The following is a 23,633-nucleotide window of genomic DNA, read 5'->3' on the forward strand; positions in this document are numbered from 1 at the left end:
CAGCCAGGGCCGGGATCAGGGGGGATGGCCCCGCTGCCGCACCCGCCGGGAGCCCCGTGCTGTGGCGAATCTGCCGTAGGTGGTGCGGGCCTCCTCGGGCCGGCGCGCAGCGCCTGTGGGGCCGGGAGCGCTGCAAGCGGCCGGTAAGGGCCGGGTTGGCGCCCGGCGGGGTTCGGGGTTCGCTCCGCTGCCCCTCATCGCGCAGGGGCGCCCGACGGGGTTGGGGGACGCACACGGGTACGGCCGTTCTCGTCCCGGCCGTTCGGGCCTGAACGCGGCCGGGTCGGGGGTGGCTGGGGACGGTTCCTCCCCTTCATGGGAGCCAGGCAAGGCTGAAGAGCCGTCAGTGAGCCCCCCCCTGCTTCCACCCCTTGGTTTTGAAAGCAGATGGAAGTAAAAGATTCGATGGATATCCCTAGTAAAAGGAATATGGTAACAGTCTGAAAGGCTAACCAGTTTTTACCCGGTTTTTACCCTTTCTGAGTCTTCTTCCCCTTTGCCTTAGGCAGGTGAGGGCTTTGGGGAGGTGCTGTAACAGGGGAGCCCTCAGAGGACCCCCTCGGCCATGGCCGTACCTATTGCAGTTCTTGACTGCGACCTCTTGCTGTACGGCCGCGGACACAGGACTTTGGATCGGTTCAAGCTGGAAGATGTCACAGATGAGTACCTAGTATCCACATACGGCTTTCCCCGACAGTTCATTTACTACCTGGTGGATCTCCTGGGAGCCAGTCTCTCTCGCCCTACACAGCGGTCCAGGGCCATCAGTCCAGAGACACAGATCCTTGCTGCATTGGGCTTCTATACCTCTGGCTCCTTCCAGACCCGCATGGGGGATGCTATAGGCATTAGCCAAGCCTCCATGAGCCGCTGCGTTGCCAACGTAACCGAGGCATTGGTGGAAAGAGCCTCACAGTTCATTCACTTTCCTGAGGATGAAGCTACCGTACAGCGCCTGAAGGATGACTTTTACGGGCTGGCAGGCATGCCGGGAGTGCTGGGGGTGGTTGACTGCACCCACGTGGCAATCAAAGCACCAAACGCTGAGGACCTGTCCTATGTGAACAGAAAGGGTCTCCATTCTCTGAACTGCCTGATGGTGTGTGATGCCAGAGGAGTACTCCTGAGTGCTGAAACACACTGGCCTGGCAGCCTGCCCGACTGCACTGTGTTACAGCAGGCAGCCCTGACAAGGCAGTTTGAAACTGACCTACGTAAAGATGGCTGGCTACTTGGTAAGTCTATTTTCTACTGTTTTCTGTGGAAAGTCTAATATATACCATCTCCTTATTGAGCCTAGAGCCTCTGGACACAAGTGGTATGTTTACTTTTGATTGCTACCCTGCAAATACCTCATGATTCATGACAGTCCTTCTCTTAGAAGTCTAGAGCAGTAATTTCTCATCTGTGTTTTATACAGGCTGATTCTTGCATGTGTTAGTTTACAGTCATTCTGTTAAGAGTGTGTTTTCAGTATCCTACAACTTTCTAAGCTGAATTATGCCATTTTTAATTCTATGCAGGGCCCTAGTCCAGCTGTCTCTCACTGTCTTAGGTAGTAAATTAATTCTCTTAAAACTCCTCTGTGTTCTTCCAGGATTTCCCTGTGTAAAGCTGAATCTTTATGTGGTTACATTTGTAAACCTGTGTTACTGTTGCTCTTTCATTCCTTCTCATGCCTCCTGTTCTAGCCAAGGAATGAAGTTATTCTGTACCAGCAGTACTAGAAAAACAAGAGATACGAGGTGAAACCTGTGGTTAACTACAAGTGTGTAACCTGTCCTCCCCCTTTTCACTGCCAACAGGTGACAGCTCCTTCTTTCTCCGAACGTGGTTGATGACTCCCCTGCATATCCCTGAGACGCCTGCCGAGTACCGTTACAACATGGCCCATTCTGCCACTCATAATGTCATTGAGCGGACGTTCAGAACCATTCGCTCACGTTTCCGCTGCCTGGATGGTTCCAAAGGCACCCTGCAGTATTCTCCAGAGAAATCCAGCCACATCATTCTGGCCTGCTGTGTGCTTCATAACATCTCCCTGGAACACGGGCTGGATGTGTGGTCTTCACCGGCCACAGGACACATGGAACAGCCGGAAGAAGAGTATGAGCAAATGGAATCCATGGACTCGGAAGCCTGTCGTATTCGTCAGGAGCTTCTACTTACTCACTTTAGCTAATGTTGTGATGGGGAGAAGGCTTTTAACAGTTCATCTGGGAAGATACACAGAGCAAACATGCCCCTTCCTCTTCTGTAAGTCTGTAAACACTGAGCAGATCTGAGACAAGGAGAAATATTACTCTCTTCATTTCAGGCGGTTTTCTGAACTTCTCTCAACCTCTCTAGAGGTGTAGCTCAATCGCCAAGTTTTTACTGTTGTGATGTTTAGATTCTCCCCTTTCACCTGACTTAGAGAACAATAACTAATGTGGGATGAGTGGAGAAACTTGGGAAATTGTCTTTGGTAATGATGAAAACTCTGTTAGCCTTGAACTATTTTACAAAGCAACAATTCTATGCCACTTTCTAACCTAAACCAGTTCTGATTGTTTTTTAAATGGTATTTCACACAAATTAAACTTCCATGTGGGCTCATGCCTACCATGAATTCATGAACAGCAGAACAAACTTTTTGTTTGCAGGTAGAAATTCTTGCTAAATACCATTTTGCAGTTCTGCACATCTCCCAAAACCCAGCAACTCCTCTGAAAGCAGCATCTGTGTTCTGTGAGGGGTTTGCCTTTTTGCCTGGTACACACTAGTGTTTGCTTGTACCTAGAAGGTCAAGGAGGACTGAAGGTTTCTTTTAACCAGACAGACTGGAGAAGATGTGAAGCTGTGGTTGACTCTGTTGGTTACTGAGCACATGTCAGGACATGGGCTACTGAATGTAACTCTAGTTCTTGCTAGATATGTCTGCCACAATAGAAAACCACTCACCTTGTTGGCTGCTGTAAAAGAAATGCCAAGGACTGGCTGGGTCACACGAATTGAACTGACTGCAGAAGTTCTTTGTTTAGATCAGAGCTGAGGTACATAAAGGCGGCTCTTCCACTGCTGGCAATCAACCCATTCTGTGGAAAAAGACGGCTAGCACACACAGCTGCTGTTGGCACAGGACTGGGAAATTTCCTGGCAATGTTCTCTTTCCAAAAGATGCAAGTGCTTCCAGGGATCTCTTGACAGCAGTCAGAGAAAATTGGGTTTCTTAGATTTTATTGTTTACTGGGTAGTAAATGAAATGGAAGTGGTAGGGAATGCAGAATGCTGCAGAAAGGTAGCAACTTAAGGTAGCAGTGCAACCATCTGGCATGGCAGGGCTGTCTGTTCTTGTAGAGGAAATGTGCCTGGATCATGTCCCATGTCTGAGGAATAAGGAAGTATGGAACACATTCCCAACCAAGTGTAGGATGGAGATGGAGGGTTATCCTACCGGGTGATGGCAGTGAGCATTTTGCTATCTTACTGAAAACCAAGCATGCTTTATGGTGTGTAAACAAGATGTTTTCATAAGCCTTGATGAGAACTTTATACAGCAAACTCAGATGTAACTATTTTCTTGACACACCTGTCCATTAGATATGACTTAAGAGCTGCTCTTGCTTACTGTGGCAAAAATGCTGCTCCTTTTACCTAGGAAGAAGCACACAAGCATTGTTTTCTAACAGGAAAAAAAAGCATTTTTAGGGTAAGAGTTGTTGCCTGTTGGCTCATAATTATATTTGATGGTCTGTGCTAAAAATACCGATGTTCAGACCTAAACACCAGCAGACACTGAATAAGCTGCGTGGGTGACGTGAAGGTCAAGTGAGACTTGGATGCATGTAGGTACAAACACCATCATGTAGGAACAAGCTGGAGTTTCTCAACTTAAGCTATGAATAGCTCGTCTCAGTGTGTGCCGGGACCAGAGTGAACTGAAAGTGGAGGCACTTCCTGGAACACGTGCTGCTGGGTCTTGTCTTCCTTCTGCCACTGTCAGCTTTGGTGGAGTTTTAATTTCAAAACACATCGCACTGCTTATCAACTTAGGCAAAAACTGCATCAGGCCACACCAGGCAAAATGAATCTACTGTTCTTCCTCTAGCCAGAGGTCAACACCCTTCAGTTCACTTAGGAAAAGGAGCCTCCTCATCTGGAGGACAGTTTGTCCTGTATATTCCTAAGCAGCTTCCCTCAGAACACCTAGACTTTCCTCTTTTCCATTGGCCTTAGACAATATTTAAATTGCACAGGTGAGAGTTACATTTCTTTCCTGCTTTCCTACTCCCCTGTACTTTTACCTCATCTTGCCAGATGCATGCTTGAGTACATTATCAGAGCTTTGTAAAGTTTACCCTGACTATATATTGTCTGCTGATTCTCAGTCATCTGTTGGAGGATGATGGTGACTGACTGTCCAAGATATTGCCATTTTCACTACATGACTAAACTTGTGAAATCCCATCATCAGCCCTTTTCAATTTTCCCTTAAGATACTTCCTTGAAGACACTATGCTGCAAGGCTGCCTTTGCTCCTTCCAATCCAGGTACTACAGCAAACCTCAAGCCCTAAACTCCAACTTGTCTGGGTCTTTTGACTCTTCCTTTGCTGGTTAACTGGTGCCAGGTGTCCTGGCTTGCTTAAATTTTCCTCTCAGCCTTCAAGTCTGTCTCTTCCCTCCCATCGAGCTCTCACTTCTCCAATAGAATGATAGAATAGTTTGGATTGGAAGGGAACTTCAAAGCTTCTCTAGTTCAAACCCCCTGCAAGGAGCAGGGACATCTTCAACCAGATCAGGTTGCTGACAACCACATCCAACATGGCCTTGAATGTCTCCTTGAATGTGCAACCACCACCTCTGTGGGCAACCTGTGCCAGTGTTTTACCACCCTCACTGTAAGGAGTTTTTCCCTCACATCCAGCCTGAATCTTCTCTCTTTTCATTTAAATCCACCACCCCTCATCCTGTCACAACAGGTCTTGATGTCTTATCAATCTTTCTTATAGGTCCCTTTTAAGAACTGAAATGGCAGAGCAAGGTCTCCCCAGTCCTCTCCCAGACTGAACAACCCCAACTCTTTCAGCCTTAATACAGTACAGAGGAGGAAGAAAGATCCTGCTGCCTCTGCAGGGCCCCTCATTCCAGGGTCCTGCTCTCCCAAAGGGGGTGTGTACACGTTTTGTGTGTTCACTATGCACAGTGTTTGATATATATGACAATATACATTAAAATAAACACTGCCCTATTTCAGAAAAGGTTTCCAGTTACATCTCATCTGACACCCGTTATCTGTCAGTGTTTGACACCATTTCTCTTTTGCCTGTTTTTAATCACAGTTTAACCACCCTGTATCAGTCTGAAGGGGGAGAACCCAGAAGACAAGAGGCACGGAGCTCGTTCTGCAGGGTGTTACGTACCACCGGGGTGCTAACTGCCCCTGCGGCCTTCCCACGCCGGGGCACCAGGCCGGCACCCGCCGCGCCAGCTAGGGGCACAGTCCCCGGCCCGGCACCCCCGAAGGGTTCGGCCGCCACACAGCAGTTGGTGCCCGGCACAGCGCAACCCCCACCCCCGCTCCCACTCCTCCCGGTGGGAGCCCCTTAATGCGGCGGCGCGGTCCGGCCAGGCCCAGCCATAACATCCACCCCCCGCCACGCTCCGGGCTCGACTCTTCTCGCCTGCCCTCCGTCTCCCTCCGGCGGCCGCGAGCAGCGTAGCCTCGGCGCCTCGCCGCACCGCGGTGGAAGAGCTCGTCGCTCGGCTGGCGCGGCCTGGCGGCGTTCTAGCTTCGGCTGCTCGGGCCTTGGTACCGCTCTCGGCGCCGCTTTTCGGGTCCGGCTCGGCGCTCGGCTGGCTCGCCTGGCCGGAGCTCGGAGCGGCGGCGACGACCGAGCACTGGGGCCGTTCCTTCCGGGCCCGGCCCCGCTCCGCCCGGCCCCGGCCCTTCCCCGGCAGGTAGGCTCCGGGCCTACGCGCTCGGCCCGACTCCAGGCCAGGGCCCCACCGCCGCCGCTGCTCCCCGGGCGGGCGGGCGCGGCCGTCCCCGCGGCGGCGCCCTGGAAGGTGGCGGGCACCTGCCTGCGCGGGGCCGCCGGGCCACGGCGGGAGGAGTGGGGCCGGGTCTCGCCTCCGGGGCCTTTGTTCGAGAGCTCCGAGACTGCGGCCTTGAGGCGGGGGGGAGCGCGGAGGCCGTTGCGGCCACGGTGGGCTCCGCGGGCCGGCCGCGGCTGGTGAGGGCGAAACCCGCGGCGCTGGGGTTGGGGCGGGGGGAAGGAGAAGGGAGAGCGGCTCCGCGTCCCGAGGGGCTGCCCTTGCCACCCGTGTGCGCTGCTGGACACCGGGCTCTCGTTGGGCGCCTTGGGCTTCCCTCTCCATCGGCCCCTTCCCTCCTGCTCCTGCAGGACAACAGCACAGGCCGGGGCTTCCAGGCATCGCGGGAGGGTAAGGTCAGGCTGCTTTAGGGAACTGAAGTAATGAATGTTTTTGTTGTTGTTGTTGTTTTCCGGCCTTAGCCAAGTGAAAGGTGAAGTGTTGTCTTCTCTATTTCTCCTTCTGGGTTTCATCATGTGTTGTAGAACACTTGCTTGTGTAAGCAGTATTGTGTATAAAATGCGTTCATGTGTGCCCCTGGTACGATGACACTTGGTAACCTAATTTCTTGTGAGGGAGCAAGCCCAGTTAATTCATTAGCTGTAGAAACGCTTTTGTTTTCACCTACAACATGCAGATTTATGTAGTGTCGAGGTTTTTGAGATTACTTCTTATGTCAGTACCGTGCTTTCTGCTGTCTTTATTGAACAACTTTTGCAGCACGGTTCCTGCACTAAAGCATTTCATCCTCACCAGATGCTTTACATGGTTACATGTAGTTTTTCCTGACCTGTGCATTTATGGTATCATTCTGAAGTAAGAGGCCAATTTGAGATCAGTTGTTATCAAGGTGGGAGCCAGTGCTCGGGAAGACCAGCTATGTCAATAAATGCATCCAGGAGGAACGCTCAGTGCTGCTCCATTTTCTCCTCTGTATGAAATATTCTTGGGTCTTTATATAAAATCCCAGTGTGTTTTTTCTATATTTATCCTTGTTTACTGCACCACCCAGTTTGGTGTCCTCTGCAAATGTCATCTGGCTTCTTTGCCTTTGCCACTCCCATCCTCTTTCAAATTGCTAATGGTAATGTTAAAATGGGACCTAAGAATGACCTGCTGGTAATGTGCTGCCAACCCATTACTGGGCTGTTTAATTTTGTTGTTGGGTCAGTTTTCAGAACGTGGCATGGGGTTAAATCCAGGCAGATTTGAATGAGGCAACAATAGCTGAAATTCCCTGTTAAATTCAAACTGCTTGTTTGCGTTCTGAAAGGCTGCTGTGGTGTTATTCCTAATGTTCATAACTCTTCAGGACAGCTTTCTGGTCCTGTGCTCCACAATTGGTGTTGCTGTAGATAAATACTGTTTTAAGTTCATCCATTTGTGTTTCAGTGGTAACAAATCAATATCTTGTACTCATCTGTCGATTTGTGGCAGCGTGGATGTTTACAAGCGTGGCAGTCCATTAGCATTTATATCTGTTCTAATACTTGGAATGAAGAATGCACTTGGATCCAAGTATCTGGACTTGCCTTTTCAGATTCAGTTGCTGGGGAGTTTAGGCAGAATGTTTACTTTGCTGACAACTTCTCCTTGGTTTTCTTTCTTTTGCCCTTTTCTGAGTCATAACTGACCCTCTGGATTCCTGTTTGGTTGTTTCCTACTCTCCCGTTTTTTCTGCAGTACTTTAACGCTGTTGTAACAAGTTATAAAGAAGGCAAGCAATGATACTCTGTGCTGCTATCCCTTTGCTATAAGTTAGGCATTTGGAGGCTTCTTTTCTTTGTGTCATAATCTTATATGAAACTTCTGGAAAGTAACTTCAGTGTCTTTCATGCCATGGTTAGTGAGTTAACTGAATTTGAGGCTATTACAAAGTTATTTTCTATGTTAATGCTTATTAGTTCCATTAATACAAATAGCATTAAGGTACCTTTTTTCCCCTATTGAGTTTGTATTATTGGAGGGCATAGGGCATATTTAATGGCTGCCTTGTGTGTTCTCTGTTAGTAGCTCTGCACTAACCTTGTAATGAGTGTGATAGAAAACAAATATTAATAAGGTGAGGACAAGAGACTTGTGGTTTTTGAAAGTGATGTGCGGTGGAAGAGGATTAACGTTAGAACTATTTTAATGGGAAGTTGTTATATGATGTAGCAGTTGCTTAATGAAAGGCCCATCGACTGGGTCGCTTAAAACAAGTGGAGACCTACAACAATTAGAATTGTTGTCTAGTAGCTGTTTGTTGTCTCCAGTTTGTGTAAACCCTTTGTTGAAGGCGCACAGGATGATGAGGTGCCAGGAGAGTCCTCAATCTATGTGCTCACACAGATCCAGTGCCGGCAGAGCGATTCCTGCCATCCTCCTGGTACATAGCACTAATTCTCCACCTTGAGCAGTGCAGGATTCTGAGAGAAGTCTCTCACTCATGTTTTGGACACTTTCTTCTCCCTCCCTTTATATTTCTCCACAGTCTCAGTCCAAGGCAACAAAGGAAAGGAGTGTCAAGAATTGGTTGTTTATCTTTATTCAGAGTCTAAATCTTCATTGTCTCCCACCTCTTCTTTAGTAGTAATACATCTTTGCATGAAGACTTCAGCTTCTGTGTAGATCATCTTTGCTTTTTGGCTTGTTACCTTATTTGATTATTTCCATGTGAGCAGGAAATTATATCAGCTGTGCTTTATAAAATATGCTCTTGCTTCCACTTGCTGTTTCTTTATTACTTGAGTAAGGCACACATGCGTGAAGTGCAGCCTTGAATGCATAAAATCTTCATCTTGTGGATACCGGATGCTGCTTCTGCTACCTTACTGTTGGTGCTCCCAAATTTCTCTTGTGTGTATGGTGTCACTAGGGGGCACTTGGCTGTGGCTCTTGAGCTTGAGGAACATTGATGTGACTTTTAACGTAAATACTGGATTTGAATTGAAAATTCCTTTGCTTTCCTGTCTAAATGAGAATAGTTCTCTGAAGGGGTTAATCTGAACTCAGTGTCACTCAGTTGTTCGCTCTTCCTTTATCTTTTGCCCTAGTTCTGTGTTTTTCTCTCTGTCCCTCATTTCCTGCTGTGTACGATACTTAGCAAAAGATGCCATGGTCGGAGTATGGAATTGTAGAAACCAACTCTTAACCTTCTGGATCTCAGCTCTTCTATTTGACTTATCTTACAGCTTCAGGAAGAGAATAAATATAATTTCACATCTTGTGGATTGGAGCTAATATCTCTCTTCTCAAGAATTCATTAAGTATATGTGGAAATTGTAATAATAGTCATGAAAGTGCTTTATATTCTCCTTGGTAAATGAAACTGTCAGACTCCAGACACTCCTTGATCACTTAGTTTTATTTTTATTACTTCCCTTTTTATATTTACAATTCCTTTTCTGACCTTTAGGAGTTGATAGCTGCAAGTTTCTCTTCCACTTCTTGATCGTTTTGCTTCAAATAACTAGCAATTTTAAAGTTCTTCTAAGAGTATTATAGCTCATTTAATTCATCCTGGGAAGGCAAATTAAGATTCTAATGGCAATCAGCTCCTTGTTGCAGTCATAGGATCTTAAAATGACAATGACATCTTTGTAATATAATTGAATTTCTTAAGCTGTTTGTAGTTTCAGTTTAAAACATGGCATTGAATTTTTTAATCATGAAGCACTATTACAAGTTAGTTTTCTTTAGGAATCCTCTTCTGATTTATGTGCTTAGAGCTGTGGATACAACCTGGAGCTGTGTACCTAGTGCAAAAGATGTGCTTTGGAATTACTTTCCATATCTGTCAGACCTTAATCAAGGGAAAACTTCAGATTGCAGAATAATACTTTAGGGAATATCTTAAAACCTTTGAAGACTTAAGACCAGAGCCATGTAATTAAAGTGCCTTCATCATATTAGTTTTGGACTCTGTTGCATAGTTGCATCACAAATTTACTTTCTCTGTCCTCCTAAGGCTTACTTTTTAGTGGGGTTTTCCATATTTAAGGGACTCTAAGAGTGGGTCTGTGCTCTAATGTCTGGAATCTGCATGATTCTGGTGTCTTTAAGTTAATTTTGGTTTTGTGGTTTTTTGTTTTTTTTTTTTAAGCTTAATCAAGGACACAGAAACAGAACAAAAGAACGGGTTCTAGTTTTTTGCTTTTCATTGTTTTGGTTAATCATGCTCAAGATACTTGTTATACCTCTGCGGAATGTTTTTGTTTGTGGGTTTGTTTAAAGGCTAGAGCTTTATTTCTGGTTTAATTTCATTTCCAGTTTTCTGTTCATGTAAATACTGCTGCAAGATAACCTCAAGTTGTCTCTATGCAGAACATTTTCTGTGGGTTTTTTTTTGTTTGTTTTAACCCAAGAATTGCTGAGAATCATAGAATCGTACAGTGGTTTTGGTTGGAAAGGACCTTAACATCACCCAGTTCCAACTCCCTGCCACGGGCAGGGACACCTCGCACTCAACCATGCCACCCAAGGCTTTATCTAGCCTGGCCTTGAACACTGCCAGGGATGAAGCATTTACCACTTCTTTGGGCAGTCTGTTCTAGTGCCTCAGCACCCTCACAGTAAAGAACTTCTTTATATCTAACCTGAACTTCCCCTGTTTAAGTTTAAACCCATTACCCCTTGTCCTACCACCAGAGTCCCTGATGAAGAGTCCCCTCTCCAGCATCCTTGTAGCCCCCTTTGTGTACTGGAAGGCTGCTATGAGAACAGTCATAAAGCCCATGAGGAAGCACCACAAATGAAGTTAATGGACAACAATCATGATGTCTGAGGAAAACTTAGCTGTTCAGGTACATTGTCAGAAATTCGTGTGACCCTGTTGCTTTCTACTGAACATTGTCCTATTCCTCCAGCACTTGTCTTAAGTTTTGATCCTTGGGACTATTCTGGGTATGAGTCATATCACCCTTTTTTGAACCAGTTTTGTTGTTGTTACAGCATTGTTTGAATTCCAGTGTACATAGTTCAATTACTTACCAAACTAGGACTCTTTTAGTTGTCTTGTTTGTTTAGCTGAAGAGATGCCGTGCAAAGAGGGGAAATCAGTTGGGTTTCTTTGTTGTTTTGGTTCTGCATAAACTTGTCTTGTTTTGCTCAGTGTTGGGAGTGGAGACCCAATGAAAAGTGTTAGTGGGTATGAATTGAATCAATATCTTTAACAAAACTGCTGGCAGAATTCAGGTCTTATGTTCAGGATAGCGTTTCTGGGTCTTCTTATATAGTATTGTTTCATGGAATTTAGGAAGGTGTTGGCATCATAATCTGCATTTGCAGAGGGGGTGGAAAACATGGAGTATAAACAAGGAGGGGAACTGAAAACTCCCTGCAGCTGTGTGATTGCTCACATGTATTCCAAATTGGTTTAGGCATCTGGTTTGTTCTTGCAGGTCTCCTGGCTGTGGGTTTCAGAGCTAGGTTTTATTGCTTAATCAGTGAAGCTCCTGTAAGGGAAGGAGGGGTTGTGCAATCTGGAGTCACTGACAAGACTGTCTTCAATAGGCACAATGTTTTCTTTGCTCTTTTGAGCTTCTGAAAGACATGGGGGTCTTGATAAAGCAGTTTGTCAAAATTAAACTGGGTAAAATACAAGGGAAACTGATTTGTTATAGAAAATATGTTGAGGAAATAGCATGTCTTGTGACTACAGCCTACAAGAGAATCACTGGCAGCAAAGATAAAGCACTTCAGGCTGTACCGCTGCATACAGTGTTTTCACTGTATCATCACAAGTCTGATGATCTTCTGCTGGTTCTTGGAGAACCCACCCACATGTACAAGAGTGGGAATGCTAAATGATGACTAACATTTATTAAATTAAAATTTATTTAATAGAGTAAAAAATACTCTTGAATATCAGCAAGATATTAGAGATTTCAAAGCCTGAGATGCTGCAGTCTCATTTGGAGTAAATGAAAGGGGATGCTTTCTTGTTAGTGCTGGATACTTTACTGAAGAACAGACGTTCTGAAAACAAAAGTTACTGGTGATAAGGTAGGTAGGCCCATGGCCAGAGCTGATACAGTTCAGAGGACTCATAATCAGTTTTTTGTCTTTTTCTAGAGATAAGTTTGCTTGTGTTTCTGCAAGTCAGTGACGTGCTTCATTGTTCACAACTGGTTCAGTTTTGTTTTGGTTTTCTTTTTAATACAAACTATACAGCTTGCACTGGCTTGTAACCTATGTGAAACATACCCATTTTAGAGTCAATGCATTTTGGAAGCCTTAAAACTTGACAAAGGGACTTTGAAACAGACTACCAGCACATGCTTTTCTCCAGGGAAGCTTATATGTTCATTCTCTATGGTTCCCAGATTGCAAAGCCAGAGACAGCTTTTATATTTCACTTGATGTTGCCTCTTTCTTCATCAGTCACTTGAGACCTCTTTGGGCAGCAGAATTGCCTGCAATTATTTGGACATTTGTATCTTTTGGATAGAATTCCCATTATAAATTGCTCTTACTGTTTGCAGCTTTTTTATCTTTTTAAAGACTGGTAGAGCTGTTTACACTGTTTCTGCACATACGCATCGGGAAAGGCTTTTAGTGTTGGGCTCAGCACGCAAGCAAGCAGTTCTTTGGAGTTCTAACAGATTTGTAGGCTGTGAGCTGAAGGCCACATGAAGTAACTTCTCTTTTCCCCCAGTGGAGAATGGAATAACAGAAGGTATCTGATATCTCCTTTGCATCAAAGCCAGCTGCACTCCCAGAATGGTGGTACTGAATCTCCACAACATTAATAGCACCAAAGATATTGTAAGGGAGAGAATGGCATGTTCAGAGATGCGGCCATCATCTCTTGTAAAGTGCTCACGTTTCTAACTGGAATTGTAAGCCACTGCATGATATATAAAATATCTTGACATCCTTTCTATATGGCAATTTTAATGTGCTTCTTTTTATTCCTCTTCTTTCCCTACCTTTTTATCAGTGTTTTCATGGAGTTCTGTACCCCTACGAAGTATTACTCTGACCCTGGCAGTATTCAAGGCCAGTTTGAACAGAGCCTTGGGCAGTATGGTCTACTGTGACCATGCTCATGGCAGGGGGGTTGGAACTAGATGATCTTAAGGTCCTTTCCAACCCTAACTATTCTATTATTCTGTGATTGCCAATTTGCTGCTTCACTTAGGTTTTCTAGGGGTTCAGTATCTGTAAAAGTGACAATTACAAGTGAGCTTCTATGGCTCTGAGGCTGGGGATTCTTAAGGCTTCTTTGAGGACAGCTGGCGCAGAGCAAGTAAAGGACTTGGGGTTGGGCTGTGTAATGCTTTCCAGCACTGTAAACAGCCCAACATGCTGTCCTAAAATGCCCTGAAGGGAGAAAACTTAGGGAAAGAAAGCTGCCAATTATAGAAAAATTTATGACTCTTCACTTTCAGAATTTCTCTGGTGCCCTGGACCGCATCCAGGGCATCATATAATAATCTTCCAGTTGCTGGACTCCACTTTTGGTCATCCTGATTATAAAAATACCCCTCCAACAACAAGAAAATAGAAAAATACCAACCACAGAGACATTCCTTGTTTTGGTGGTCAGCTGTCTATCAGTTATGATAGCATGGGTATTTGTAACAGAAGCTCTTACTGAATCAGTCTGCCGCTTGCCTGGACAGGTTTGATCCAGTGAGCTGCAGGTTTTCTTTGTGCTGAGGGCTTGAGAAGTATTTTCAAACCCACTGTGTTTCATTTAAACCTTGTTAGTCAGATGGCTACTGAGTAGCTATAAATATGATTGGTACTTGCATGGTTTGTGTGCTAACATGCCAAACATGCTGTCGTAGTTTGGCTTCTTATATTTGAGCAGAATGTTTGGAGTTGGTGGGTATTTTGACTAGATTAGAGAAGGAGCTTGGTCCTTTAAAAACAATAACAACAAAGCCCCTAAAACTGAACATATGATTCAGTAATACAGTTAAAAGCTTCCTGCTTAAGTTAGTGAAGTCAATGCCTATGTCTACACTATCCATTTCTCCATTTGACAGCTGTAATTTTCTTTGCCAGACTGAAGTGTTGCTGAATGTGTCACCAGGTTGTGGAGAGCAGTTACTGTATTCAGGCTAATTCAGGTAAAGGAGTAAACTTTCCATTATGGTGCATGGATAAAGCTTGGCTCCCAAAGGGATCTGGGGTAACACTGAAGTGCCAGCCCCACTAGAGAAGGGTACATTCAGTGTTTTCTGAAGAGATCCCAGCTTTTAAAAACATTGAGCAAGTCGGCAGGGTCCTCTGTAGGCATCCGAGTCTGAGTTTCCTTTGTTTTCTTTTCGAATAGGATAAAGAGGTGAGTCAGAATAAGCTCAAAAAGCCAGGGACAGTCCCTGAGGGAAAACCATCGAGTTCAAACATGCTCAGAAGGCTTGCATGTGGAGTGTGTGTTATAGCCAAATTAGCACACATCTGCTAAGACCTAGATAAGCTGTCTTAAGGTAGGTACTTGATTTCTTTATTGTGAAGGGGACTTGGCCTTTCAGTGAGGTGAATACAAGAGGTTCACTAACTACAGTTGTAGGTGTTACCTGTTTCTGTATTTTGCAATATGTAAACGTGGCATAAAGATGTTTGTTAAACCTCTTGATTTCCTTGTTGCTGTTTTACTTCAGGGAACATTAGTCCTCCTGACAGGACTGAAGTGTTGCTAAGTTGTCAGAGCTTGTTCTGTCTCATGAGTAACTGGGTTATCCTGCTTGTAAGTTATCGGGATCTTTTAAGTTTCTTAGGTTGCTTGTCCTTTACAGCTGTTGAAAGGCTACTCCAAAGCTTAATGTTTGAGATCTCTGCAAACTTTGAGCCTATTCTGCCTGCAAGTCTTGTCTTCCTTTTGTGTCCGGTTTGTATCTTGGGGTGTTGTAGTTCTTCCTCCTTGAATGAACCCATATAGAATATTCACCTGCTGTTTTCTTAATTTTATTAGATTAAACTAGACCTAAGGTTTCCTCCTGTAGAATAGGCCTTTTGTTGCCTGTCCTCTGAGCTGTCCTCCCCTCTGCACTGCTTACCATCTGAATCCAGTCGTTGCTGAAAATGGGTGGCTGGGGCTGTTTGCAGAATCCTGATGAGGATTTATTAGCATTTAGTGAAAAAAGGGGTTTGGGTTAGTGATTCCTGTATTATACTGTGCTTTTGGCTCTATCTACTCCAGTTATCCTTGGTTTGGCTTTTTTGGATTTGGGCTTTTTTAAATCTGCACGGTCATGCTGCAAGTGGATTCTTAAAAGCATCATCTTTAGGTTTTGTGTTGCTTTCCAATAAGGCTTTTATTTTGTAGAATAATTCCTACCTAATGTTTGGCTGACTTTCATGGATTCATGAAAGAAGGCTTATTTTACACTGCAGAGTTCAGCTTCTCTGAAATAGATGATCCCCATGCTGTTCACATTAAGGGTCAGGGGATTTCCAGCTAGCTTGAATTTCTTTGTGGTGAATTTCTGTTCTAGGAAGATGGATGCCTTTACTTGTTCATCACTTCAGTACCCTTTATTGTACTTTTGCAGTGAAAACTGGTCTGCTTTATTAGAACTCATTTTCGTGGCTTATCTCTTCACACAGCTCCTCCCTGTAAGCAGCAGCTGCCTTAAATCATCTGCTCAAGAGGTTTTTTTAGGGCGAGTGGGAGGAAGGAAAGGTTTGCCAATGACCATTCTGAGTTCTGCCATTTAACAATTCAGCTCTTTGTAGGTACATGAAGCTTCTTCCCCCCTGCATGTGTGTTTTCTGCTTTTTTGAGCTGCCACTTCCTTCTCTGTTGAATATTGATGGTTTTGTTCAGTGTAACATGAACTGAGGAGGATTTATCTCTACATCTTTATGTTCTGAGGGGATGACAGAATATGTGCACGCTGGTGGGATCAGAAGGCAATAGCACTGCATCAGCATTTGGTTTATGTATTCTAAGAAACTCTTGTTTCTGCAGAGCTTTGAGTGGCAAACTCCAATGTATGAGACCATTCAAAAGTTGTATAACGTGGTTGCTGTTGTATTTAGCTCCTTCAGAGAATTAACTTTTTCCCCCTAGAAAGCTGGCACTAAAAGCATTAATCTGTGCCATTGCGCATTACTTGGGTGAACTGTTGTTCTAAGAGCAATCTAGACAGAAAGATGATATGCAGACAGGCAAAATGAATCATCTTGATGGAGTTGGCCAAGATATCACTGCAGTGTAAGGTTTTGCTCTGATACAGGGTTGTTTTCATATGTTGTAAGCTATAGTGATGGAGTTGGAAGTAATTTGGACTTGAGGTCTCTCAATTGCCTGACCTTTGCAATGATAATAATTCCCATTACTGAAATCGGAATAATTCCCCGTAGACTCCTCTGTCATATTGTCAGCTTTTTTAACGCTATTTCAATAGCTGTCAGTTGCCCTTCCTGGACAGGACCTAATTTTTCAAGGTGTAAAGACTGTCTATTCATAAATCTCCTTTTCCTTATTATCTAGAGTAGGAGATGAAGGGAAGGTAAAGAGTTTCAAGGCCAGTTTTTTATTCTCTGTAGTTGTGTATGCCTAGGGCACATGTACAAAGGGCTGGATGCTTTCAGAAACCTTTCAAAGTAATCTTTGGCTGCAGAAATGCCAAAATTGAGCCTCATTAATGGAAGAAGGTAGCAAAGGCGGCAGGAGAGAATAGATTTTTCTCTTAAATCTAGTCTTTTGGGATTTAAAACTCTTTCATCATCTAGGTGATGAAGGTAAAAACTGCCTGCCTTATCATTCTCTTCTCTTTCTAGGTTTCCATGAAGATAAACAAGTGAAATGTGGATAGCCTATTGGTAGCTTGGTGGTGGTTGTCATCTGGAGCCTGGTGGCTTCTCCCAGTAGCTGGTGTCACGTTGGCTGCTAAAAGCCATGAAGGTTGTACCAGAGAAGAACGCTGTCCGTATCCTGTGGGGTAGGGAACGGGGCACCCAAGCCTTGGGTGCTCAGCGGCTCCTGCAGGAGTTGGTGGAGGATAAAACTCGATGGATGAAATGGGAGGGCAAGGTAAGGCTGTGGGATGGAGATGCATCGCTTAACCTTGGAGTGGGGGAAGGGAGGCAGGGATTTGAAATAAATTGTCTTGTGTTTGTACATTTGATTTGTTACCCTTGATATGCTCTCTGGCTTTGTTCAGTTCCTGCAGTGATGTGATACTAGATATGTTCCTGCAGCGGGTTCCCCTTGTTGTCTGTGTGGCTTACAGTCAAAGTATGATCATATGACACTTGCAACACTTCCTGCTTTGTTGGCTTTTTCAGAAAGTTGAGTTACCAGACAGTCCACGCTCCACCTTCTTGCTGGCGTTTAGTCCAGACAGGTAATTAACTCCTAGTTCATTCCCTGTTTCAGCAGTCTCCTTACACTTACAAAAGTGATGGAGGCTTGTGCCCATTCACTTGTTCAGCCCTGAATAGCTGAGTGAAACTTCTGGTTCCTGACATGCATGGATGGAATGTGTGCACCTTCCTAATCTCACAGCTTCCAGCATAGTTGGTGTTTAATTCCTGAGGTACCCAAGTGATGCATAGTTCTAAGGAAAAAGGATCTGTGTGGCCACTGTGGGATTTCATAAGAAACTTGAGGGTGTTTTAGCACAACATGCCAAGTGATGTGGCACACCCACTGGGATATCTAGGACTAAAGAAGAGAGCAGAATGACGAGGTGCATCGCAAGCAGAAATGGAGGTGGGGGTTTCTTAGTCACTTGATTTGACAGTGATTGAGATGGTGTAGAGAATTGGGAATATTTATTTGCCCCAAACTGTTATTCAGGGGTTCCTTCTGAGCTGCATGTTCACTCTGGCTTTCAAGGTCAAGCTTGTGCTTGCAGTTTGGATGAGCTCATGTTTGCATGGACCCTGAAATCTGGCCACAGGAAGCTTTATGGCCATTGGTGAAACAGGAGCCTTGTACCCTTTGAGCTCTGTGTGGGACAGCTGTTGGGTTAGGTGTGAACAGACCCTGTTGAAGTGAAGCTAACCATGGTCTGGTTTTGCTGTATTCTTCTCATGCTAATGTTTATCCCACCTTCTGCATTCCCAGGACCCTAATGGCTTCCACACATGTGAACCACAACATCTACATCACAGAGGTGAAAACAGGCAAATGTGTTCATTCCTTGGTTGGACATCGCCGCACTCCCTGGTGTGTCACCTTCCATCCCACCATCCCAGGCCTCATTGCTTCAGGATGCCTAGATGGGGAGGTTAGAATTTGGGATTTACACGTAAGTCTTTCTTGAAACTTCTGTGCCTTTTGGTATTCAGTGGGTGGTGGCTTTTTTTTGTCTGAGTTTGCTTCCCAAATATTGCCTGGTAAGAGCTGTTTGGAAGCTTTGCTGGGATCTGTCTCTAACAGCATAGAACCCGTCATAGCCATCCTCTTCTGTCTAGAGAGGAGGTAGCAGATTCTTCATTCAGTCCCACTAGGTATGGTGTGCTCCTTAGCCATGCCTGTTTATTTGATTAGAGTGATAATGCTGGAGAACTTTGTACAGTGTACCTGTTTAGTTTATGTGAAAGACGTGCTGGTTTTGTTCCACTGAGTATATTTGAACTCTTCATTAGAGAAGCTGCTGCTCTGCCAGTTCTGGTGACTGGCACAGGGACAAAACATGTATACATACCTGGTTGCTCTGAAATGCAGCATTTTTACAGGCTACTTGAGACACACCTATGAAAATACATCTGTGGTCACTGTTGGAAGTAGCATTATGTACTAGGCATGACATACGACCTTGCATGAGAGCAGCTGTTGTTGTTGCCAAGAAAGCATGTCACTTCCATGCTCTAGGCAGTCTTGGAGAGATGGAAACCTAACGATCTTAAACTCTGTGATAAACTGCTTGTGATTCTTGACTCCTCATTCAGGGTGGAAGTGAGAGCTGGTTCACAGATAGCAACAATGCCATTGCATCGCTTGCTTTTCATCCTACGGCTCAGCTCTTGCTGATTGCAACTGCCAACGAGATACATTTCTGGGACTGGAGTCGTCGGGAGCCCTTTGCCGTGGTGAAAACAGCTAGTGAAATGGAGCGGGTCAGGTGAGTTCCTGCTTCCATGAAAGAGAACAGTTTTATGGGGAAAATGGTCAGATTTGGGGAATGGGAGGGGGTGAATCCTCTGGGATGCTGCACTGAGGCAGTGGAGAGGAGTATTGCTTGCAGCTCCTTGACTCAGCTGGTAGAAAGAGTTCTGTGGGCAGGAAAAAAAGGCAATTGGAAAGAATAGGTCAGCTTGGATGTTCAAATTTGTGCCAAATAAATGCCCAGAATCTACTTGATGTTTCTTTGTCAGCTTGGTAATTAAACTTGTCAGCAATAAGTTGAGGGAACACAGAAGTTGTTGGAAGAGAGTTGCTGAGCCATTGCTTTGATGCAGTTACAGAGGAAACTGCATTGCTGGAAACTTGATGCCTTCTTTTGAGCAGTTTGAAATAAGACAATGATTCAAAGTTAATTTCTCCCTTTGTACCACTTTCCAGTTTATAATATACATACTCCTTAAAATTTCTTGGCTGCTTAAGCTGAAACAGCAGTACTTGGTTCAACTGAAACAGCAGTACTTGGTTCCAGCTTTTAACTTCTGTATAGTGTTGCTGTGGACTATAAAATAGCTGCAGTCTTCAGCTTGATAAGTACGTTTCTTTCTTCTTAATGCATAAACTTTCTGGCATCCTTCAGAAGAAGATGATGGTAATGTGGTAATGTTCTCGCTGCAAATATTTCACATGGGATTTTCTTCCCTGCTGTGTCCAGCTTCCTGTGGCAATGTGGAATGTGATCTGATGATTAATACTCTGGCTCTGCTTTTGTTTTAGGCTGGTACGGTTTGATCCCTTGGGACACTACTTGCTCACAGCAATTGTTAACCCTTCTAACCAGCAGGTAAGGATAATGTCTGTACCTGTGTTGATTGGCTAACAACAAGATGCTCTCCATACATTAACCCTAGTCTGTTCCTAAGAAACCTTGTGACTTTCTGAAAACCTGAAGTCCTAAGCCAAGTTCTGTCTCGCCTTAATTGGTCACATGAATGATCTTGTGTTATGTGCATGGCTGTTAAAGACCTCTCCAAAGTGTTTGTTTTGCCCTCACTGTCTCATTAATAGTGGAACAGATGTCCCCAGTGGCCCTGCTGTTTCATTTCTCTTGTGACATTCTGCTGGGTTTGAAGCTATGCAAGGTATTAACAATGCTCACTGCTGCTGACACTCAGGTGCTTGTGCTTCTGTTCATATGAGTAGTGTATTGTCAAAGCTCGCTGGGCTGTAGAAGAGATCATTTGGATCTTTAGAATGAGCTTTGAAATAGTCTCACCTCTTTTCCTGCAAGTCAAGGCCTCTAGGAAGGGACTTACTGCATCCTTTCATCTGGGATGGTAGCTGCCTTTCTGCTGCTCATTTGGAAGTACAGGGTTTTGCTGCGGGGTGACTGAACTCTGACTGCTTCCCTCTGCAGAGTGATGAGGAAGTGGAAATCTCCGTGGACAGCACAGAGATGCCGCATTACCGCCAGCGCGCTATCCTTCCGTCTCAGCCCGTGAGGCGCACACCCCTCCTTCACAACTTCCTGCATATGTTGTCCTCCCGCTCCTCTGGCATACAGGTGGGAGAGCAAAACAGTGTTCAAGACTCTGCTACCCCATCCCCTCCACCGCCTCCACCACCACCACCTCCGCCTCCAGCCAGTGAGAATTCAAGGGCATCTGTCTATAACAGGCTCCGAGAGCGTGTCAGCTATCCCACAGCAGAGTGCTGCCAGCACCTGGGGATGTTGTGCCTTTGCAGCCGATGCTCTAGTGCAAGACTTCCTTCTTCTCTCTTCCCACACCAGGAAAACGCACCCTCCACGTCTTCTGGGGCCACTGGCACTTCCTTCTCCTCTGTGCAGACAGAGCCTTATCAACCCCCAGAGCAGGCATCCGTAGCGCAGGAGGAGCAGGGTATACTTAACAGGCCCTCTGCTTTCAGCACAGTTCAGAGCAGCACTGCTGGCAACAGCCTGCGCAACCTTAGCCTGGGTCCCACGCGGAGGTCCCTCAGCGGGCCCTTGGCAGGCCACCAGTCCCGGTACCAACAGTCTGCAAGAGAGATGGCTTCAGGCTTAGGTGGGTCTGACTGGTCCAGGACAGTGCTGAACATGAGCTCTCGGTCAGAGCTGGAAGCCATGCCTCCCCCTAGGACCAGTGCCTCCTCCGTGAGCTTGCTGTCGGTGCTGAGACAGCAGGAGGGGGGTTCCCAGGCATCAGTCTATACCTCTGCAACAGAAGGGAGGGGCTTTCTGGCCCCAGGGGCTGAGGTGGACAGTGGTAGTAGTGCTGGCCCGAGCAATCCGGCCAGCATCCGTAATGAGCTCCAGTGTGATTTGAGGCGATTCTTCCTGGAATATGACCGGCTTCATGAGTTAGATCAGGGGATTGGTGGGGAGCCCAGCCAGTCGCAACAGGCTCAAGAAATGCTCAACAACAACATTGAGCCTGATCGGCCGGGTCCCTCCCATCAGCAGACTCCACACAGCAGTGAAAACAGTTCCAATTTGTCCCGGGGTCACCTGAACCGCTGTCGCGCTTGTCATAACCTGCTGACCTTTAACAATGACACGCTGCGCTGGGAGAGAAGCACACCTAGCTACACACCAGGGCAGGTGCAGAGCACGTTTGAGGGTGTACCTCCAAATACCAGCCAGGTGCAGCCTGCAGAGAGAACCGAGGGCAGAGCTCCTGCCTCTGGCAGGCTGCAGCTGGGCAGCTCTTCCACCCCGCAGGAGGAGAGGACCGTGGGAGTGGTCTTTAACCAGGAGACGGGGCACTGGGAAAGAGTTTACAGCCAGTCGGCTTCAAGCAGACCTGGGAATGTATCACAGGAGGCCTTAAACCAGGAAATGCCTGAGGAAAGCTCAGAGGAGGATTCACTCAGGAGGTAAGATATATGCTTGGCCTTCCTCCTATTTTTGTTCTCTTACATCTTTCCCATCTAGTCTGAGTTTTTCAGTATTTTCAGAGTTAAAAACCTTTTCTCATGTGCTGTTTGTGTAGACGAAAATAGAGACCTGGCATTGGTGTCTTTTATTGCTGCCATTGTCATGCTGCAGATAGATTCTGAAGATTGTTAAGGACAGAGACCAGACCTCTCAATAGGAAAGGAAGATGACAGTACAGGAAGCAAAAGGATGGGGTCTGGCAGCAAATCTCCGAGATGAACTGTGCTCATGGTGTTTGCCAGACACTGCAGAAGGGTGGGAACGCAAGGTGTGCTATGCTGTCCTTTGTACCCCGTCCTGCACTTGCTCCACATGGAGAATCTGCATAGAAAATTGGGCATAAGTAGTGACAGTTGCTTTCTTCAGTGCTCTGTCTTGTTGATGTGGTTGTTAAATTGGAAGAGTTAACAGTCATTTCCTTGGCATTGTGTGTAGGGCAAAAGAGGTCAAAGCTCTGTGCCTTTGGGCGTATACCTTAGCTGTGGGTTAAACCCATGCAGTTGGCTTGCCCTTGATAAAGAGGTAAGTTTTGAAAGTGGGTCTCATTGACCCATATTTAGGATGAGACAGTTGGGAGCATCCTGATCACTGCACATTCTAGGCTCTGCTTTAAGAAAGTGATTCTCTTTTGGAAGGACTTTATACATACCTCACATGTGTTCCAAGAAGCAACGAGCCAAATTGAACTTGCACCAGGAAGGATCTGTGCTTTGGGTGAAAGTGTCTCCCACTGGCTGGTATGGATGATTCAGCTACATTGGCACTTTGGATAGGGTTTCCCTACTGGATTTCAGTTTGACATCCTCTCCATCAAGTGATGTGTTCTTGTCAGAGGAAAGGTCCAGTCTTGCTGTTTCTTGGAAATGGATGCTTTGTGCTGTAGGAAAGCAAAGTTTCCAGGTTGGATGCAGATGTAACTGACTGAGGATGCTTTGTACACGGGAGTGCCTGAGGAAAGGGAATTCTTTCCTCCTTCCTGCAGATAAGCTGATTATACTCAGGCTGGAACAGTGGCTGCCTTTCTTGTTCCTGTAGTTGCATAGCAGATCAGTGGCAGTGGTCATAAAATTATTCATCTGCTTCTAAATCCTTGTCCCAGTTTTTTTTAATAGCCTTCCACAATGAGAGTCTGAAGCTGATTACATGGTAACTGCTTGCTGCTTTCTTGGGCCTGAACTTACCTGCCTTTGGCTTAAATCAGGTATCCTCTAGTCCCCTATTAAAGGGCAGAGAGGTGAGAAGGAGCTGACAGATTTAACTTTAAAATGGCACTTGAGTGTAAGTCTTGCATTACCTTTCTTCCAAAATAGCTTTGCCTGCTCATATAATGTCCGCTGTGTGGCTTGTTTTCTGGGCTGAGGCATTGTAGCATCAGAAATAACGGGGAGAAGTAGCTTTTTTATTGATCAGGCAGTTGGCGCATATATACATACAAGAATTGTATGAGATGCTGCCTAACAGCTGGAGTCCTGTGGCTAGACCTCTGGGTCACTTTGCCTCTTGCTGTTACCTGTAGCATCTGTAAAGGGTTAGTTGCCTACCTGGTCACCTGTGCAGATCAGTGCTTTCACTGAGGCATTAATTAGGAGTGTGTAGTTTGATGTGTGAT

The 23,633-nt window shown here is 45.5% G+C and overlaps 2 protein-coding genes across 4 annotated transcripts in view; both read left to right on the plus strand.

The window, feature by feature from the left end:
• Positions 1-246: 246 nt before the first annotated feature.
• Positions 247-2,615, plus strand: HARBI1 (harbinger transposase derived 1). The gene is made up of 2 exons (XM_061343569.1): positions 247-1,235; positions 1,806-2,615. Exons 1-2 carry the CDS (start codon positions 566-568, stop codon positions 2,180-2,182), a joined length of 1,047 nt encoding a protein of 348 aa, XP_061199553.1. The 5' UTR covers positions 247-565; the 3' UTR covers positions 2,183-2,615.
• Positions 2,616-5,847: 3,232 nt separating this feature from the next.
• AMBRA1 (autophagy and beclin 1 regulator 1) overlaps positions 5,848-23,633 on the plus strand; it is a 130,774-nt gene continuing 112,988 nt past the window's right edge. The window contains exons 1-8 of one of the 3 annotated variants that reach the window (XM_061343532.1): positions 5,850-5,942; positions 16,797-17,049; positions 17,304-17,362; positions 18,088-18,271; positions 18,915-19,087; positions 19,864-19,930; positions 20,504-20,650; positions 21,809-21,963. In XM_061343532.1, the coding sequence (XP_061199516.1) occupies positions 16,915-17,049; positions 17,304-17,362; positions 18,088-18,271; positions 18,915-19,087; positions 19,864-19,930; positions 20,504-20,650; positions 21,809-21,963 (920 nt within the window). In that variant the 5' untranslated portion in view covers positions 5,850-5,942; positions 16,797-16,914. Of the gene's footprint in view, positions 5,943-16,796; positions 17,050-17,303; positions 17,363-18,087; positions 18,272-18,914; positions 19,088-19,863; positions 19,931-20,503; positions 21,964-23,633 lie in introns of all 3 variants that reach the window. The other 2 variants (XM_061343529.1, XM_061343530.1) reach the window with 2 other exon arrangements.

This window comes from Neopsephotus bourkii, unplaced genomic scaffold (assembly GCF_033783945.1).
Source record: "Neopsephotus bourkii isolate Nb327-2 ecotype Australia unplaced genomic scaffold, CSIRO-AGI_Nbou_v1 NB_1825, whole genome shotgun sequence".
NCBI classification, from domain to species: domain Eukaryota; kingdom Metazoa; phylum Chordata; class Aves; order Psittaciformes; family Psittacidae; genus Neopsephotus; species Neopsephotus bourkii.

Excerpts from the sequence above, each read along its gene's own strand:
- HARBI1 (XM_061343569.1), top strand. The coding sequence starts at position 566 with ATGGCCGTACCTATTGCAGTTCTTGACTGCGACCTCTTGCTGTACGGC. Across the intron at positions 1,236-1,805 it reads TAAAGATGGCTGGCTACTTG|GTGACAGCTCCTTCTTTCTC; the intron begins GTAAGTCTATTT and ends CACTGCCAACAG.